The sequence below is a fragment of the Carassius auratus genome, unplaced genomic scaffold, assembly GCF_003368295.1.
Source record: "Carassius auratus strain Wakin unplaced genomic scaffold, ASM336829v1 scaf_tig00214327, whole genome shotgun sequence".
In the NCBI taxonomy this organism is placed as follows: Eukaryota; Metazoa; Chordata; class Actinopteri; order Cypriniformes; family Cyprinidae; genus Carassius; species Carassius auratus.
The window spans coordinates 751356-769424 of record NW_020527617.1 but is presented as its reverse complement, the minus strand read 5'-3'; the positions used below and the strand labels follow the sequence as shown (position 1 = coordinate 769424).

The window sequence follows — 18069 nt, the reverse complement described above, 5'->3', positions numbered from 1 at the left end:
GCACACGAAAGCTCGCTTCACGTCATTGTGAAGCGGCAAGGAGAGACCGATAGCGCTTCCTGAAAGTCCGAACAAAACATGCGTTATTGCCTGACTCCTTAATATTTGAGCAAACAAAGTGTTTGAAATTAATCGGAAATTACCTGTTCATCAGAATAACAAAAACATGGAGCATTCGGTGCCCAAAAAGTAAGTGAAAGATCCGCTATGCTAACCTGTTATCGGTCAAGCTAATATTTACAGGCCTCATCTTACCAACCAAAATGAAACTACAGATTTTGTGGTTAATATCTTAATGTTCGTAATTAGACCTATCTACAAGAGCAGTTGTTGTTATTTTTTGTTGGCGTATATATAAGTTTAAGTCACATTTGAACTTCCTCTGTCTTGGACCATAGCGTTAAATAACCTACGATTGTGTTTATTGATGACAGTAAGCTGAAGAAACTCAGTGAAGACAGTCTCACCAAGCAACCTGAGGAAGTGTTTGATGTCCTTGAAAAGCTTGGAGAAGGGTGTGTATTGACAGTGTAACGTTACTCGAGTGATGTTGAATGGATAAATCTTGAATAAGAATTTCACCCAATGAATGCTTTTTGGTTCAGATCATATGGCAGTGTTTTTAAAGCCATTCACAAGGAATCAGGCCAGGTTGTGGCCATTAAACAGGTTCCTGTCGAATCAGACCTGCAGGAGATCATTAAAGAGATCTCCATAATGCAGCAATGTGACAGGTAAAACAGCCAATTAATGCACAATAAATGAATAATAATAATAATAATAAGCATTTTATTTTATGCCTATATGAAACATTTCCCGACACTGCTATTTTTTTGTTTTTATTTAAACAGTCCTTATGTGGTGAAGTACTATGGCAGCTATTTCAAGAACACAGATTTGTGGATCGTGATGGAGTACTGTGGCGCTGGATCCGTGTCTGATATCATCAGACTGCGCAACAAAACAGTAAATAAAAGCATGACTATACAAACACTACACAGCTTCAACACATGGTTAATTACACTGACTTTTTTTTTTTCTCTTGACAAGCTCACCGAGGAGGAGATCGCCACAGTCCTCAAATCCACCTTGAAAGGTCTGGAGTATCTCCATTTCATGAGGAAAATCCACAGGGACATCAAAGCAGGGAATATTCTCCTCAACACAGAGGGCCATGCTAAACTAGCTGATTTCGGAGTGGCTGGACAACTTACTGTGAGTATTGAAACTATCTGGTTTAATGCAGAAACTACTATATAAAGGGTTGAACATTACATATAAAACATCCAACATTACTCAATTTTTTTCTTTTTTTTCTTTTTTTTTCATGTTCTAGAGTAATAGTAAAGTCATTAAAATATAAAGCATCCAGCACTTTATGCTTTTGTTTTTTTATATAATTTTTTATAATGACCACAAAAGGACACGATGGCGAAGAGGAACACAGTTATAGGAACACCCTTCTGGATGGCCCCTGAAGTAATCCAGGAGATCGGCTACAACTGTGTTGCAGATATCTGGTCTCTCGGCATCTCATCCATAGAAATGGCCGAAGGAAAGCCTCCTTATGCAGACATTCATCCAATGAGAGTGAGTGGAACATGCTGAGAAGTCCTTGATGTGCAACTTTGATAAGAAACTGATTGGTGATGGTGTCTTGTTCTGTCTTTTTGTGTCATCAGGCTATTTTTATGATCCCCACAAACCCTCCACCCACTTTCCGCAAGCCAGAGCTGTGGAGTGACGAATTCACAGATTTTGTGAAGAAATGTCTGGTGAAGAACCCAGAGCAGAGAGCGACAGCCACTCAATTGCTGCAGGTATATGTATAGCCAAAAATATTGCTAACTTCTCATTCTGTTTGGGATTCATAGTTATTTATTCATTCTCTATTTTATTTGGGGGATTTTTTTATTTTCTTCATTTTCCATCCAAGCCGTGAAAATAAACATCTGGTATGCTTTTCATTGTCTACTTGGCAGCATCCATTTATAACCAGTGCTAAGCCGGTCAGCATCCTGCGGGACCTGATCACAGATGCCATGGAGATGAAGATCAAGAAACAACAGGAGCAGCAGAGAGAGCTGGAGGAGGAGGATGAGAACTCGGTGAGATAATTGACCAACGTTGCATATTAGTTGTACAGCTTACGTCAGCGTATGTCTTAGCTGATGTCATATGTGACTGATCGTGCAGGATGATGAAGTGGAAGTGGATTCCCACACCATGGTGAAGTCTGGTTCAGAGAGCGCTGGCACCATGAGAGCCAGCGGCACTATGAGCGACGGCGCTCAGACCATGATCGAGCACGGCGGCACCATGCTGGAGTCTGACCTGGGGACCATGGTGATCAACAGCGACGATGAAGATGAGGAAGATTTCGGCTCGATGAAGAGTGAGCGTTTATATAGTTTTCTTTACATTAAATGGGTCATATGATGATGCTGCTAAAAAGAACACTATTTTGTGTATTTAGTGTAATGCTATGCGGTTCAAGGTTAAAAAATATATTTTCCACATACTTTACATTATTGTTGCTCCTTTATGCCTCGCCTTCCTGAAACGTGTACATATTTACAGAGCTCATTGGTCTGGAAAGCAAGGTGTGCTCTGATTGGCCAGCTATCCAGTGCATTGTGATTGGCTGAATTCCTCAAGTGTGTGATGGAAATGTTACGCCCCTTAACATATTGGGATGTCCCAGTCAGAACACTGGCCACCGTGACAAAAACAATAAAACCCATTACAAACAAGGCATTTGCTGCGTCCAATGGGGACATAATTACAGATTATAATGACTTATACTGTCTTTTTATGATTGTGTTCCCACATAAAACCATGTCTGCATTTATGATTGGAGAAACAACAAATGCTACTCTACTTGAATCATCAGTGGCACATTCTTTAAATATGAAAACATACTTCCAGACTGAGAGTCAGAAGCACCATACTCTCCTTGCAAAGTTGGAATTGCCCCACTTTATAGAAACAGACATCTGCTTTCTAGGCTACTCTCACAGGAAACATTCCTCATTCTCTGTAAAATGCGCTCCACACATCTGAATATTTGGGTTGAACTATTCTGGAACAGTGCTGTAAATACAACTTAAGCACTGGTTTCCATTTGTGTCATCATTTGGAAGGCCAAACAAAGTAGTTTTTCTTTTCAATGAAACAGTGTCTCCACAACTTGGCAGCGGTGGCAACTGCAAGAATAAAAGTTACGCCTTCTTTGTGTGAACCTTTGGCTGGCGTTATGCAAATTTCCCACATTGTGACGTAGACGTGTGGGGGCGTGTTAGAACGAGCCCTTTTAGGGGGGTGTGGTTGACTCTAAACTTTTATAAAGAATATCTCTTTGGATTTGAGACTTTAGTCTTTGCAGTTTTACAGATCTTTTTCATGCACCAAGGGCTTGTAACACTCCAAAGAGAAAGGAACACTTGAAATCTCATCATACGACCAATTTAACACTTTTGTGCAGCTTTGAGACATGTTTAATCTGATGTTTTTTCCTCTAAATAGGGAACCCTACATCTCAGGAAATACAGCGTCCATCCTTCATGGACTACTTTGACAAACAAGCCTCAAATAAAGCACAAGAGGGTTTCAATCACAACCAACAGGACCCGTGTTTAATTTCCAAGACCGCTTTCCCTGATAATTGGAAAGTTCCGCAAGATGGAGATTTTGATTTTGTAAGTACTCTGATGATGTTCTTTTTTGAGTCGTTGTCTATGCATAAAGCTGAATTAAATGATTCACGGTTTGTTTCTGTCTGTGAAGCTGAAAAACCTCGATTTTGAGGAGCTCCAGATGCGGCTTGCTGCTCTGGACCCCATGATGGAGAGAGAGATTGAAGAACTGCGGCAGCGCTACACGGCCAAGAGGCAACCCATCCTCGACGCCATGGATGCGAAGAAACGCCGGCAGCAGAACTTCTAACCCACTTCACAGATGCTGGAGCTTCAAAGCTGGCTGGCCAGATCTTATGTCCTCTCCTGTGTTCAGTCTTTGTACTGACGCATCTTATTCTAGACTCCTGCTGTTTGTACATTTTGAAGAAGGTCCCAGTGGATGTATAAAACATAAAATTACTATTTTCTTTTATTAATTCAAATTCACAATATTAGGAAAAACAAATTCAGCAAACTCTATATTTGTGATTTATACATTATTAATACTTAAATGAATCCAAGGCGAAAATTACTGTAAAAAAATTGAAGTTTTGTGGCTGAATTCATAAGAAATGCTGGTTGGACTGCTGCAAAGTCATTTTTAGGTGTGAATGGATTACTAAACCAAAGACAATCAAAAGCAGAGGATGCCTTAGAGCGCTTGATAACCCTCTTTTTGAAGTTTGCATCACCAAGCTTTATGTTAGTATTCTGCTAATATGGGACCATGTTACAGTAGAGATACCACGGTTTTGTCTGTCATCTTTACTGGTATTAATTTAGAGAGAAACGGGACCATTCCCGCAGCTATGCTTCCAATCCCATTAAAATTCCTTGTCAGCACAAAGTAGGGTTTGAAACATCTGTTCACAGCTTTGTAAATATGCATGGCTTTTTTATGCTGAATGTCACTTTCTCGGTTTCTGAATGTTTGTGTGACGTCTTCCCTATGTTCTCTTCACTGCCACTGGCTTCTTGATAACTTGTGGCAAATATGTGTGTGAGGAAGTGAGAACTACTTTTCCTGTGCCCCATTTGAAAGTTCTCACTTCATCTCAGGGGTTGCTCGGCTTTGAACTGTCTCTCTCTCTCTCTCTTCTGGTCTTTTTCAAAAGACGGAGTCATTTCAATGCAGTGATTTTGTGTTTCTCATTATGGTAATGGTACCATCATTACTAGGCCTATTGAGTCTTGCAATACCTACCAGAAGCAATACAGCAACTCAAGGACGTAGTAATGTAACAATGCCAGTAATGTGAATGACCTAAACCAGTTGCTGAATCTTGGATGAGTTGTTTTAAATAGACATTAAAATGACTCTCGCGAAGTTTATGCCCTGATTGTGGACTGATGAAGTCTATAAATCTTGAGTTGGTTTGAAGTATAGTCTTCTAATAATTTTTCTTTTTAAAAAAAGCTTATTCATAAAATAGTTAGGGATGTTACCAATGCCTTACATTTCCTGCAGTTGTGAGTTATATCAGTTTATTTCATACTCTGACATTTATATAGGCACATTTTTACTGAACACTCTAATTTATTGTGTATTATTCATAATGTATGTTATTTTTTTTGCGCTCTGCCTAGAGATTTTGAATAAAGGTCTGTTACTTGTCTCCATAAACTCTTTGTGGACTTATTTAACAACAGTATTTTTAATATGGTTAAATATATGGGGAACACCATTGAAACGCTATTGAAAAATACTAACACTGACAAACCTGAAAACAAAAGAAAAATGTAAATAGAGTCTTAGAAGAGAAAAAAAATCCAGTTTTCCTCAGCACCAAAATACTTTTTTTTTTTATTAGAAGTTATTTTTAAGAGCAAATGCCAATATAATTTCACAACTTTTTTTCAGTTTGAAGTTACAAAAACAATACTTATGGTTTGAATGTGATTGTAACAATGTCTCAAGCTATTTGTTTAAACTATAACACTTTAAAAACTACAATTAAGCTAATGTTTATAAAATAATATATAGGCCTAAAAACCATTAAAAAATACTAGGAATATTTTATATTTCCGGACTTGTTTATGTTTACACGAATTACCGTAATCACTCAATTACACTCAGCGCTTATTTATTCTGCTAAGTGATAATAACTACTATATTTATGCATAAAGACCTGAATCAGCTTGTTCAACCGTGTATGTTTTGTTTATCATTTATTTCCTTCATTCCTCAAATATAGTTATGAATTGTTATTGAATAACCTGAAACACACATACAATGTGTAGGAGTATGTGGGTCGTTACGGTAGGAATCGCTGACGCCTACTGGAAGTGAATCCCTACAAACCTGCTTCACACACAATCATTACTAACTCAACTAAGAGTTCACGGACAGTTGTGCGTCTGGATCTCAGTGTTGAGAGATGTCTGCGGTTATTAGAAAGATCATTCACACTGCATCTGCACCAGCCGCCATCGGGCCCTACAGGTGAGAGAGTCAACCATCATCTTCACCTTCCTCAACAAACGCACATGTGGCACGCTCTAGCAAATGGATGAGTGTGATTTCCACATAAAGCACCACCAGCTATGCATTTAACAGTCAGCATTGACCAGCAAAAGGCCTGAAACAGGCTGCTGCAGTGCAATATTTGTTCGGGGCGTGTCTTTAGAAAGCTCCCTCAATTTTGTGCTGGGGATTCGGTGCGATTTATTTTCATAAACTGTTTGGACGAGATGACTTCTGTTCAGAGAAAAATCCCATTTACACCCAAAGCCCCTATTAGACATGGCATATACAGGTAACAGTCTTCTCAGTCACTTTAATATTTCATAACAATAGCATTCAGATTTCAAACTGTTTAAAATAGTAAATCTGGGATTTTGTTATGAATGCGTTATAATAAGATTATTTGTAACGCTCCCTAATGCCACTGTTTTTTAAAAATGTTTTTCAGTAGCAATAAAATTTAGCAACGTTTTATTTCATTACATGCAAAAAAAAAAAAAGAAAAGAAAAAAAAAAACTTGGCCAGAGGTCAATGTTGTTTGTTCTGTTTATGTGGTTGTTATATATATATATATATATATATATATATATATATATATATATATATATAGATAGATAGATAGATAGATAGATACTGATAACTAGATTTATGCACTTCATAATTATATATCATATACATTTCACTTTATGCTCAGCTGATTACATGATTTTAACAAGCATGAATCAATATTGATGAGATTTAATGTATGAGATGACATGATCTTTAATTTCCTTGCCGTTATGCAAACCTTGTGCTAAAACAACTGCCATTAATGTTTGCATTATGTAACTTACTGAACTAGTTTTGTGTTAGACACATATTAACTTGGACTTGGTATTGGACTGTGACCTCAAACTGAACTTACACTTGATCTTGGTGGTCTACAAAGCTACCGTCTTATATTTCATTTGATAAAATATTCTGTATCCAATTTATGATTAATAATATCCAAATATACTGTGCCCAACATTAAATAAAGCAAGAAAACCTGATTGGCTGTTGCGCTAGTCGTAACTGCAGTGCACTGGTTATGCCAGCAGAAGACAGAGGAGGACAACATTTCCCACAGTGCATTGTAATGTACATTTATTCGTTCCAAAATCAGAGTTCACTATTAATTCAAATTTTAAATGATACGGTTACTACTTTCAGCCAGGCTGTTTTGGTGGACCGGACAATGTACATCTCAGGACAGATCGGCATGGACGTGAGTGGACAGTTGGTGGTGGGAGGAGTGCAGGCTCAGGCCAAGCAGGTGTGGCCCTTTAATAATTGTTGATATTTTGATGAAGATATTTTCGAATAAATCATTAATTCACAATCATGTATTTGAATTATATTCTAAGTAATTAATATATTAATTAAATAAGGTCAGGGTCACGTTGACACTGATACATAAATTAAAAAGTTTTATTACACAAAGTAGTTATTCTCACAAAAAATTCCAGTATGGGATAGAGGTAATTATGTAATTAATGCATGTATCAATGTTTTTTCTTTCAACTTCATAGGCACTCATTAACATGGGGGAGATTCTGAAAGCTGCTGGATGTGGATATGAAAATGGTAAATCATCCAGCATCACCTGCTTACAGGAATAGTTCACCAAAAAATGAAAATTTGCTTAAGATTTACTCACCCTCAGGCCATTCAGGGTGTATGCCGCATTGCAAATGAGAACCCAAGCAACGGTTTTAAGTAAAAGATTTCTTGATGGATTTAATTTTTACAAAAATGCAGCTTTTCGTTTCAAAATATATTAACTGATGGACGGGATCATTACTTGTGGATTATTGTGATTTATCAGGTGTTTGGACTCATTCTGACGGCACCCATCCACTGTTGAGCAAGTGATGTAATGCTATATCTCTACATTTCACATCTCAGATGGCCTGAGTAAATTTTTGAGCAAACCTTTCTTTAACATGTCAGTTCCATCTTACAGATTTTCAAGAAATTTAATGTTTTTTTTTTTTTGGCAGTTGTCAAAACCACAGTGCTGTTGGCAGACATTAATGACTTCAATAGCGTCAATGATGTTTACAAGCAGTGTGAGTATTAATAAAGCAGTCTTGATGGAATAATTGACCGCAGCGTGTCGTATACACAATCAACCACAGATTTTTTCCCCTTACAGTTTTAATAGCCTTGATAATAGCTCTAGAAAACATCATCACTGGGAATGGAATTAAAAACAATAATGACATTAGTGTTTCCTGTATATAGCTTCCCTAAAATCGCTTTACTTAACATCCTTCACTTAAGTGATAATGCTTTATGGAAGTTATTTATTACTGGAATGTAACACAATGATGCCTCTGTGCATCCCTGGGTATTTCCTCTTGAATACAATGCTGATGGGTAATCCTACCCTGTCTGCGTGTAAAGGGATACAGTGCAGATCTGTGAAACGAAAGCCTCGTCTATACGAAGACAACCCATCATCACTGCCTCCTGCCACACAGAACTTTCCATGATGTGACATGCCATCCTGCATCGTCAACAAATATGTTGAATTCATGTCATCCTCTCTTTAAAACTTATGATCCAATTAATGATACACACAAGGATAAGATGCTGCTATTCATGTCAGAATACTATGTAAGATGAAGATTATATTTTATAAAGCATACAGCTTATAGACACAAAGTGTCAGTTTCGACATTACAGGCAGTTTTGTTTCATTTGCCACCAGTAAAGATCCCAGAATTTCCCAAAGTCTAAAAACGTTTTAATTTCTGTTTCTTTTCTTCTTCTAAGTCTTCAAGAGCAATTTCCCAGCTAGAGCTGCCTATCAAGTAGCTGCCCTGCCCAGAGTGAGTATATAACATAGACTAGTTAGTGGTGTTTGCTAAGACAACCTGCTGACTACACACTACTTTTTCAGCAGTTTGGGGTCTGTAGCTCTAAAACACACACACACACTCACAAACACACAATGAACATTAAAAAAATGATTAAATAAAAATATTAAAATAGAAAAGTTATTTTAAATTGCAAACATATTTCACAAGATTAAGTTTTTTGATCAAATAAATGCAACCTTAGTGAATATATGAGATTTTTCAAAAAATGTGTGAAACGTTATCGATCAAAACGTTTGAACAGTAGTGTAAGTTTTAAACTTTGGCACATAAGCCATCTCACACTGTTTGAGCAAAGGAAATGAACAATACCTCAAATTATATGACTTCTTGAGGAGAGTTGTGCTATTACTTTACTCTAATGGATCAACTTGAGATAAAAAGGGGGGGGGGGGGTGTCCCATAAACCTGCTTTGTTTTTATATCTCATTTTCTGTTTTACAGGGAGGACTTGTTGAGATTGAAGCGGTTGCTGTGTTGGGACCCATCACAGATGCCTCCTGACTATATGCCCCCAGCATGCAACACAAATTGTAAACACAGTATATGGAGACAAACCGCATCCCTGATAACAAGAAAATCTATCAAACATTAAACCTCCCAAGTCACCAACAGAAGAAAAACACTTTTTTCTATTGCCCATTTTGCTAATATAAATGTTATTGAGAGTATTATATATTAAGTAATAGCAACAATTCAAAACCCAGTTCAATTCAACTTTATTTTTAAACTTGTCGTCATCACATTAAATCAAACCACACCACAAAAACAACATTTCTTCCATTTGGTGAGTTCAATCTGTTGTGCTTGTAGCAGGAAAACATTAGCATACATTAAATAAAACCTAAAAAAAAAAGCCTGTTTTTCAAATAGTAAGTCCTTTGTCATTTTAAATGTATATAACAATTTATTTCCATTTGTTAAAATATGACATAATTATATAAATAGCATTCCACAATTTTATTATCCTCTTTGGCTTTTTGCATTTTTCATAAAGGGGTAAAGCCACTTAAATAGGCACCAATATTAAATCTCGATGAAGGAAATCTCTAGCAATTATAATTCACTAAACCAGAACTGGAGTGGGATGTTGTATTCTGTGTATACGAAGACAGGCACGGAGTCTCTGAAGACCAGCTGGTCTATATGTTGGCAACAAATAAGCAATATCTCTATAATAAATAAACTAATGTCCCACTGGATTTTTAAACCATTCATTTGAATCTGGATTTTATTGAAAATAGGTGGTTGACTCTGGATTCTGTAGTAACTGTGCTAAATGATGCGCACTTAACCCTCTCCACCAGAGGCTGAAAGAGATGAAGTGGTATGGGAAATCAGACAAGACATTTATCCCCTGGAGAAGATTTTTAGGTCTGTCTTGCATCATATTACCCTACTTACCAGGTGCTTCCTCCGGTGGGGAAGATTCAGCCTGGGCCTCAGTTGTGTTTTCTGTGGAAATACGGGTGCGTTTCATTCATTTAGGCTCAATTTTTCCCCTTCATAATGGTTAAAGTAGCCAAATAAATTGCATCATCATCCAAAAAAAAAAAAAAGAAAAATTATACTGATAAATAAAATCTCATATAAATGCATCAGTCTTCATTCTGTGATTCTATATTTTCAGGACATGTCCTGTGTTTCTCACATTGCACATACTAAAACAAATCCAATATAAAATGAATACTGAAAATCAGAGTTTTTTTTTTTTCTTGTTTCATTCTGCTTTGTATGCTGTCCTGTGGTTTGTTTGTCATTATGTTATTTGACAATGCCAGAGTTTTTTCCACATTGCACCCGAGGCATTTGCATGTGTGGATAAACTGTCATTTACATATAAAATTCAGGCAGTGAGGCATGCTGTGGTCCTCGCCACATTTAAGATCAGGCCAATGGAACTACTGTTAAAGATGAAAATAATGCACTACTCCTATTCCGTGTCTTACTGTGTATTCATAATCCTGAAATGAAACCGGCCCGGCTAACTGGAACCTGGTTTTTCTAACCTTTATCAGATCCGTGCAAGAAAGCCTTAGCAAACTATTTGGTAAAAAGAGATGGAAAGAGGAAACTAAGCAGAGCAGTGCTGTACTTCTACTTTAGGTCTGTTAACAGTGAGTAGGACACTTGTCAGGTTAAACAATCACACTATTACCAGTGTAGATTAGTACCACCCCCTTTCACTTGAAGTGTAAAGGGAAGTATGAATGTGTAAAATGGTGCTTTAATGTTTAAAATGATACAAAGGTATTCCAGGAAGTCTTCGTCGCTAAAGAGAATGTGCAAGGTGTTTTGCATCTAGAGATACGTACCTTAAAAGTACCAAGGCCATTTGCATGCACAAGCATAGAACACAAAGTATTATGTACCTTGATCTTGAAGAACTACTGTGAGCCGGTTTTTCCATGAGATTTGGCTCACTGTCTCTTTAAGATATGGAAACTGGAAGAAGACTAGTGTTGTTGTCTGTTAATGTGAAACGTACCACTTGGTGCTGGTTCTTCAGTATTGTCAGCTGTCGTGGAGGGGTTTGATTCGGGTTCGGCAGGCTGGTCAGATGCAGCTGCTTCCGGTTCACTGTGAGCTACAGCAGCCGCAGAGCTCTGTATTTCCTCCGAGGCGACAAGAGCTGCACTGGATGTCTGAGGAGATCCCTCGGCCTGGGTCTGGTCTGGAACCGTCTCGCTGTCTGCTGCAGGACCACCGTTTTCATTATTTGTTCCTTAGAGACAAGGACAAAGATTTACCAGTTTTATTATTGTTAATTAAAACCATTAAAAAAAATCTCTTGAAATAAAACAAACTTTAAAAATAATAAAACGGTTAAAGCACAAAATAAATTTAAAAAAGTTAAAGCGCTAAAATCACAAAAAAAATTTAGACATAAAAAACTAATAAAAATGACAAAAGCAATTGTAAATATAAACATAATATCTTAATTCAAAACATTAACAAAAATAAAATAGTTTCTCAATGATATCAAAATTTGAAACATTATTTTACATATTAACATTTTGATAGTAAAATAATAGTGGTTATATAATGTAAATGGATTAAATATAAATCAATAAGTGTTTCAGGGAGAACTTTTTCAGGAAGGTTTCCGCAGCACAAACAATCTCGATTTCAATACTGAAAAAAATATTTCCGATTGGAGTTCAGTATACTCGGCACATTTTCCTATATTTAAATCTATTCCACAGAATTCACATTTCATCAACACAGAAATAGGAAAATATATTACGTCCTTTCTCTCTTCCTATCTTCTGTGTATCAAGTGTCAGTACGGTAGAAGAAAACTCTTTTTGAGACCCACTTTAAATTCTAAATAAACCTCTGAAGATTGGACTAGTCTACTAAAGAAGCTCCACTGCCTATAACTACATGAAACAAAACTATAATGAAAACTAACAATAGGTGCAGCAGAAAGAAAACTGATGTATTAAAACAAGAAAACTAGCTTTTATGTACTAGGTTATGACATGGGTCATCTGTGATCTAAAGCACACAACATTTACATACATAAGACCTTCTTCTCATCTCCATAAGCACACACTTTGTTTATATGTCACCATCGGCAGGTTGACACGCATCACCACACTTGAGGGAGCACCTGAGGTGGGGAGGACCTCCTCTGACCACCGAAATCTATTTCCTCAAATTCCAAGAACTCATCCACTGTGAACAAGCATGTAACATCAACAAAGCAAAATACACATTTCTTATATTTGTTTGATAAATTAAATTATATTTACATTTGCTCTTTGAATGGCACTTTTTGTTGTTCATAAGATTGCATCATTTTTTTTAATACATGTAGATGTATAAAGGAGGTGTTTGCCACTATAGATATAAAAAAATCTCCCAAATACATAAATGTAAGTGTAACACGGGATCATACAAACTGCATGCATGCTATTAATAAATAACGTATATTATAGTGTTTCTCTGAAGGAATATTAATAGTTTAAAGACAATTATAAAATTGCAATGGTTTTGCTTATGGTTTAAGGTCTGGGCAAGGCGTTTAACCTTAGGTTTCTCCAGGGGGACTTTTAGTGTAACGCATACTCTAAGTTTCTCTATGAGAGACGCTGGAGTCAAGTAGATCTAAACTGATGACAGCATTCTGGATAAGGATCTGGGTGCCTTACACATTGTTGAAGGTTCAGTTTCAAGTTAAGGTGACCCAGGATCCGAGAAGTAACTAAGATCACAATCTTCCTCTATCACTTAAGGATCTACCATGCATTTTAGCAGCGTGTCTACATCATGGCATAATATCACGTGATCAGTTTACAACATTTTACCTAAAATTCTTCCTTAACCTCGTGCAACACCTTGCAAACCAACAACGAATGACTAAATATAGTTGTGTATTCTTACCTGATGTGTTTCCATCTTGTTTGGTGTCGGGTCGTGTTGTGTCTTGAGCTGTGGTCTGAGTGCTAGAAGCGCATCCCATCGTGCCTTCCTCTGACAGGAGTGAAGTCAAGCACTTTAGTGAGTGTTGTTGTGCCCAGAGGCGTACATCGACTTCAATTGCAGAAGGAATGTGCTAATTAAACGCGCAGTTGGTAGAGACAGCACTCATTCCCCGCTCAGGGAACACATTGGGTGTATCTGAGTGTGTATGAGCGGCGGTCATATGCAAACCTGCTCTCATTCCCGGTAACTTTAATGGTCACAGTTGAATTTGCAAAACAACAGCGAAGTTCTGTCCTCTGTGATTAGAATGCTTTGTGTTACGAAATAATAGGTGACGCTTGATGTTCAACTTCAGTTCTACAACCAAAATAACGATATAAATCCGACTGTAACAGGTTTAATGAGAGAAACTGTATTTTAACTTTAAATTATAACGTGTTGGTTGAGTAATTATTTTGGCGACATCTACAGGTGACTTCTGGAGTAGCGCTAGCCAACCCGAATTAGACTGTAATAAAAACTACTGTAGGCTGTAAATCAGCATCTTCAGGCTCTACAATAAATATTCCTAATGTCCATAACTACTTCTACAACTGGACATCATGCCATTGCGCAGAGAATGCTATGCATCCATATCAAACTCACTGTTAATAATTTTCATACGTTTCTTTATTTGGATAAATTGCTCTTTGGAGATTGGAAAACTTAGTTTTAAATTATACATCTTTTGCATTAAAATAACGAGGAGACATATTTGTGGGCATTTTGACAACACAATGTATGAAAAATGTTTGGGTTATCAAAAATCCCATTTAATATGCTTCGATCATTCTGCATAAAAATGTCATATTAAGGGACCCCTACTATTACTGTATATCCTATAAAAATAGAATATAGTGATTTGGACATTAGACAAAAGACTCTAAATTCACTCTAAATACTCATATTGCATACAACACAGACTGTGTGTTTGCTATGCATTATAAATTGCAATCAGACACATTTCACAACACATCATGAGCATCAAAATATGCCTCTAATACTCAGAAAAATATCTTGATAAATGAATAGTTTGAGTGATTTCAACAGGAAAAAAGCAACATGTCCATAACAACATCATATTTATTAATGCCAAGGCAACCAAATATAAAAGAATAAGAATGCAATCAAGTGTATATGTTTGACAGATAGTAGGCCTACAGTTTTTTTTCCCAGGGAGTTCTCAATATGACATATTTAAAAATAAGAAGCATAAAAATAAACTAAAACAACAATAACAACAAACAAAAAATCTGCACAATTATTATTTTAATTCACCCTCTCAATAACTGTTTACTTCAGGGACCAGGGTTTCAAATTTTCTTGAAAAACCTGGATATATGAAGTAGCATGATTTTAAAAGTGAGATTTCTAAACATGGAAAAGGTGTGAAAATGTATTTAGTTTTATAACTTCATGGGCATTTTTATAATACATGTTTACATTTACATTTAGTCAATTAGCAGACGCTTTTATCCAAAGCGACTTAGAAATGAGGACAATGGAAGCAATCAAAATCAACAAAAGACTAATGATACACAAGTGCTATGACAAGTCTAAGTTAGCTTAACACAGTACACGTAGGAAAGGTATTTTAAATAATATAATAAATAAAAATAAAATAGATAGAATTCAAAAAGATTAGAAAGCTAGTGTTTTTTGTTTATTGTGCCAAATACTCATTAAGTAAGTCTTGAACTACTGAAAAAGTTGTGGAATATTTTTTTGGAGTCAAAAAGCTAAGAACTACTGGGATCTACTGATGGGCGCTTTCAAAGCAGTAGACTACTTGATGAAGCTTCGAAACCTTTTCGAATCACTTGCTTCGAAACAGTGATTCGGAGGGCTGATCAAACAGGGGTTTGAGATTTCAATGGTTGAGTTGTAGAAAATAGTCTCGTACAGGCCTTTAGACAAGCTATCCATAAAACAAACAAGACAAGCCCTGGTAATTAATTATATAAAAAAACATACAGACATTTCATATTTAACAATATTTTATTATTTGAATTACATTTAATATATTATACTTTAAATAAAGCATTTGCATTGGGTTTGTAAAAGTTGTTTTATGCTTATTTTGACCTGTTTTTATACAGTCTATGGTTTTGACATGAGTTTGTGCTGCATGTACACAGTTTTGACCAGCAGGCGTCACGCTTCGAAACAGTGAATCATTTTGCGAAGCAATTGGTTCAATTGAATCGGAGCTTCAAAAAGGTTCGTTTTTCGTATCAATACCTATGATCACTACTGGCACAACACGATGTCGCTTGTGTGACTGTTCTGAGATCAGCGGTCTCGAGGTTTCACGCTTTAACTAGCTCACATTTAGCAAACACGACAGCACATATATATGGACAATGACTAATAAGAGCCCCACTTCGTAACTTAAATTTAATATTTTAGTATCTGGTGTGCAAACCGCCATAAAACATCAAAGAAGAAGATCACTACTGTCTATGCTTGCACCACACGACGTCACTTGTGTGGTTGTGAGTGTTCTGAGATCAGCGGTCTCGAGGCTTCGCGCTCTCGCGATGCGGGTGCGTGAGGTTTACGCGCGCGCTGCACCCTGGGAAGCCCTCTCTCTACTAGGCCATCTTGGTGTGATCAGGAGGTGAGCGTGGCTCTGGATGAAACGATTAAAATACCCCATTTAAGACTTTAATGAAGACTGCAAACAGAAGGGGTTTGAAAGTCTAGGTTTTGATTTGTTTCTCTTCTGTATTTAGGTTGGCCAAATCGGACTAATCAGGAAAAATGGTGGCCGCGAAGAAGGCGGTGAGTGGACCGCGGTGCTTCACGTGGAGCTCCCTTCAGGCCCGATCATAAAAACAACATGTTTTCATCCACAAATACTGAAATATTACTTTTAAGTTACGGAGTGGGGCTCTTATTAGGCATTGTTCGTTTCTATTTGCTAAATGTGAGCTAGATAAAGAGTGTAGCTGCTTGCCCGGATGTTTCTGTTTCCGAGGATTCGTTTTATTGAATATATCGGATATGTTAATAATGATACAGGTGTCTGCAGAAGAAAGTACGGGAGTAATTCTTCTGAATTATCGTTGAGATATAGTATTAAACTAGTTGTCTATGACGCAGACGTGATATGGCCACATTTTGTGTATATAACTTAAGTGCATTGATGTGATGTTCATAGAGTGAATGGGACGCGACTTTCTTAGTTACTTTGGAAAGCAACCTATTTGTGTAGCTATTATTAATATCCTCGACATATTAGTCTAATGATCAAGGCAAAGAAATGACTGGTTGTTGTCTAATGTAAAATATAATACAATGACATGTAAGTCACTGTTTTCTCTCAGAGTGTATTTTTATGTTTTGTGCAGTAGGTGTATTTATGGTTTTCGTCGTTCATCTTTTCAGAAAAAATCCCTAGAGTCTATCAACTCCAGACTGCAGCTGGTGATGAAGAGCGGTAAATATGTTCTCGGATACAAGCAGTCTCAGAAAATGATTCGCCAAGGAAAAGCCAAGTTGGTAATCCTGGCCAACAACTGTCCTGCTCTGAGGTGTGTGCCACTTACTGCGCGGAAACACGCTGTTAATCTGCTGTATAAATGTGAAAAGTCTTTGTTAATACAATTGTATCTTTGTTTCTAGGAAATCTGAGATTGAGTACTACGCTATGTTGGCCAAAACCGGAGTCCATCATTACAGTGGAAACAACATTGAGCTTGGCACAGCCTGTGGCAAATACTACAGAGTGTGCACACTGGCCATCATTGACCCCGGTGTGTGTTCATGCATCCGTCCCTTTCAGTGGGGGAACTGATCTTATACTTTTGCTTGATTGTAACTGGTTTAGTATTATAATTAGTATTATCATGTGTCAGAGTAGATCTACATTTAAAAGGTTGCTGGTATGTTTTGTGCTATTTTGATTCTGGCGTGGAACTCTAGAGCACCTTAGACAGCGTCTGACTGTCTTTATGTATTCTCAACTGTAGTATTGTAACGTTGTGTCAGGTTCAGCTGATTGTTCTGTCATTAATGTCTTTCTCTTGCGTTTGACAGGCGATTCTGACATCATCAGAAGCATGCCGGACCAGCAGCAGCAGCAGGGCGAGAAGTAGAACCATTTCCACCAGATCTTATTAGAAATAAAATTGGTTGAAACGGTCTTTGTTGGTACGGGTTGTTTTTGTGTCGGCTTTTGTTCAGAGTTGATGTTTACTGGATAAAATGCATGTAAAAGACAGCTTTTTTTTACTCATCTTTTGACCTTTGATGTTGACGAATGGGGTATTGTTTAGCCACCGTTTTATTTATTCAAGGTTAATTATTATTATTATTATTAAAAAAAAAAGATCAAGACATCCGTTTCTGGGATCCTTGATGTGCTCTTGGGATGTTTACTTTTCCCAGTTTAAGAGCATGAATGGTCTAATATTTTCATTATGTGTGCTGTGAATTCATTTTGAGCCACAGCAGTGGGTGCAATATTTAATGCATTTTATTCTTAGTTTTGCAGTTAAATCATTTTATCAGTGTAGGGTGAATTACAAAGTTGTTCTTTGTAGAATAGAG

General features: G+C 36.9%; 4 protein-coding genes across 5 annotated transcripts; 3 read left to right on the top strand and 1 right to left on the bottom strand.

Annotated features, from left to right (window-relative positions):
* The first annotated feature begins 5 nt into the window (after positions 1-5).
* Positions 6-5297, top strand: LOC113091881 (serine/threonine-protein kinase 3-like). Its single transcript, XM_026257554.1, has 11 exons — positions 6-189; positions 435-515; positions 606-734; positions 852-966; positions 1051-1215; positions 1423-1590; positions 1683-1820; positions 1983-2108; positions 2197-2395; positions 3526-3698; positions 3787-5297. The coding sequence occupies exons 1-11, from the start codon at positions 167-169 to the stop codon at positions 3943-3945; spliced, it is 1476 nt and encodes a 491-aa protein (XP_026113339.1). The 5' UTR covers positions 6-166; the 3' UTR covers positions 3946-5297.
* Positions 5298-5953: 656 nt separating this feature from the next.
* LOC113091850 (2-iminobutanoate/2-iminopropanoate deaminase-like) lies at positions 5954-9893 on the top strand. 2 transcript variants are annotated; one of them, XM_026257513.1, is made up of 6 exons: positions 5954-6120; positions 7334-7436; positions 7693-7747; positions 8164-8232; positions 8942-8997; positions 9490-9893. In XM_026257513.1, the coding sequence occupies exons 1-6, from the start codon at positions 6056-6058 to the stop codon at positions 9547-9549; spliced, it is 408 nt and encodes a 135-aa protein (XP_026113298.1). In that variant the 5' UTR covers positions 5954-6055; the 3' UTR covers positions 9550-9893. The 2 variants fall into 2 exon arrangements, with proteins under 2 accessions (XP_026113298.1, XP_026113299.1); XM_026257514.1 differs by lacking the exon at positions 5954-6120 and adding an exon at positions 6280-6433.
* Positions 9790-13910, bottom strand: LOC113091851 (putative protein TPRXL). Its single transcript, XM_026257515.1, has 4 exons — positions 13435-13910; positions 11534-11770; positions 10450-10500; positions 9790-10355 (listed from the first exon to the last, which is right to left on the bottom strand). The coding sequence occupies exons 1-4, from the start codon at positions 13511-13513 to the stop codon at positions 10336-10338; spliced, it is 387 nt and encodes a 128-aa protein (XP_026113300.1). The 5' UTR covers positions 13514-13910; the 3' UTR covers positions 9790-10335.
* Positions 13911-16026: 2116 nt separating this feature from the next.
* Positions 16027-17663, top strand: LOC113091834 (60S ribosomal protein L30-like). Its single transcript, XM_026257482.1, has 5 exons — positions 16027-16135; positions 16251-16299; positions 16906-17051; positions 17143-17273; positions 17557-17663. Exons 2-5 carry the CDS (start codon positions 16279-16281, stop codon positions 17613-17615), a joined length of 357 nt encoding a protein of 118 aa, XP_026113267.1. The 5' UTR covers positions 16027-16135; positions 16251-16278; the 3' UTR covers positions 17616-17663.
* The last annotated feature ends 406 nt before the right edge of the window (positions 17664-18069 follow it).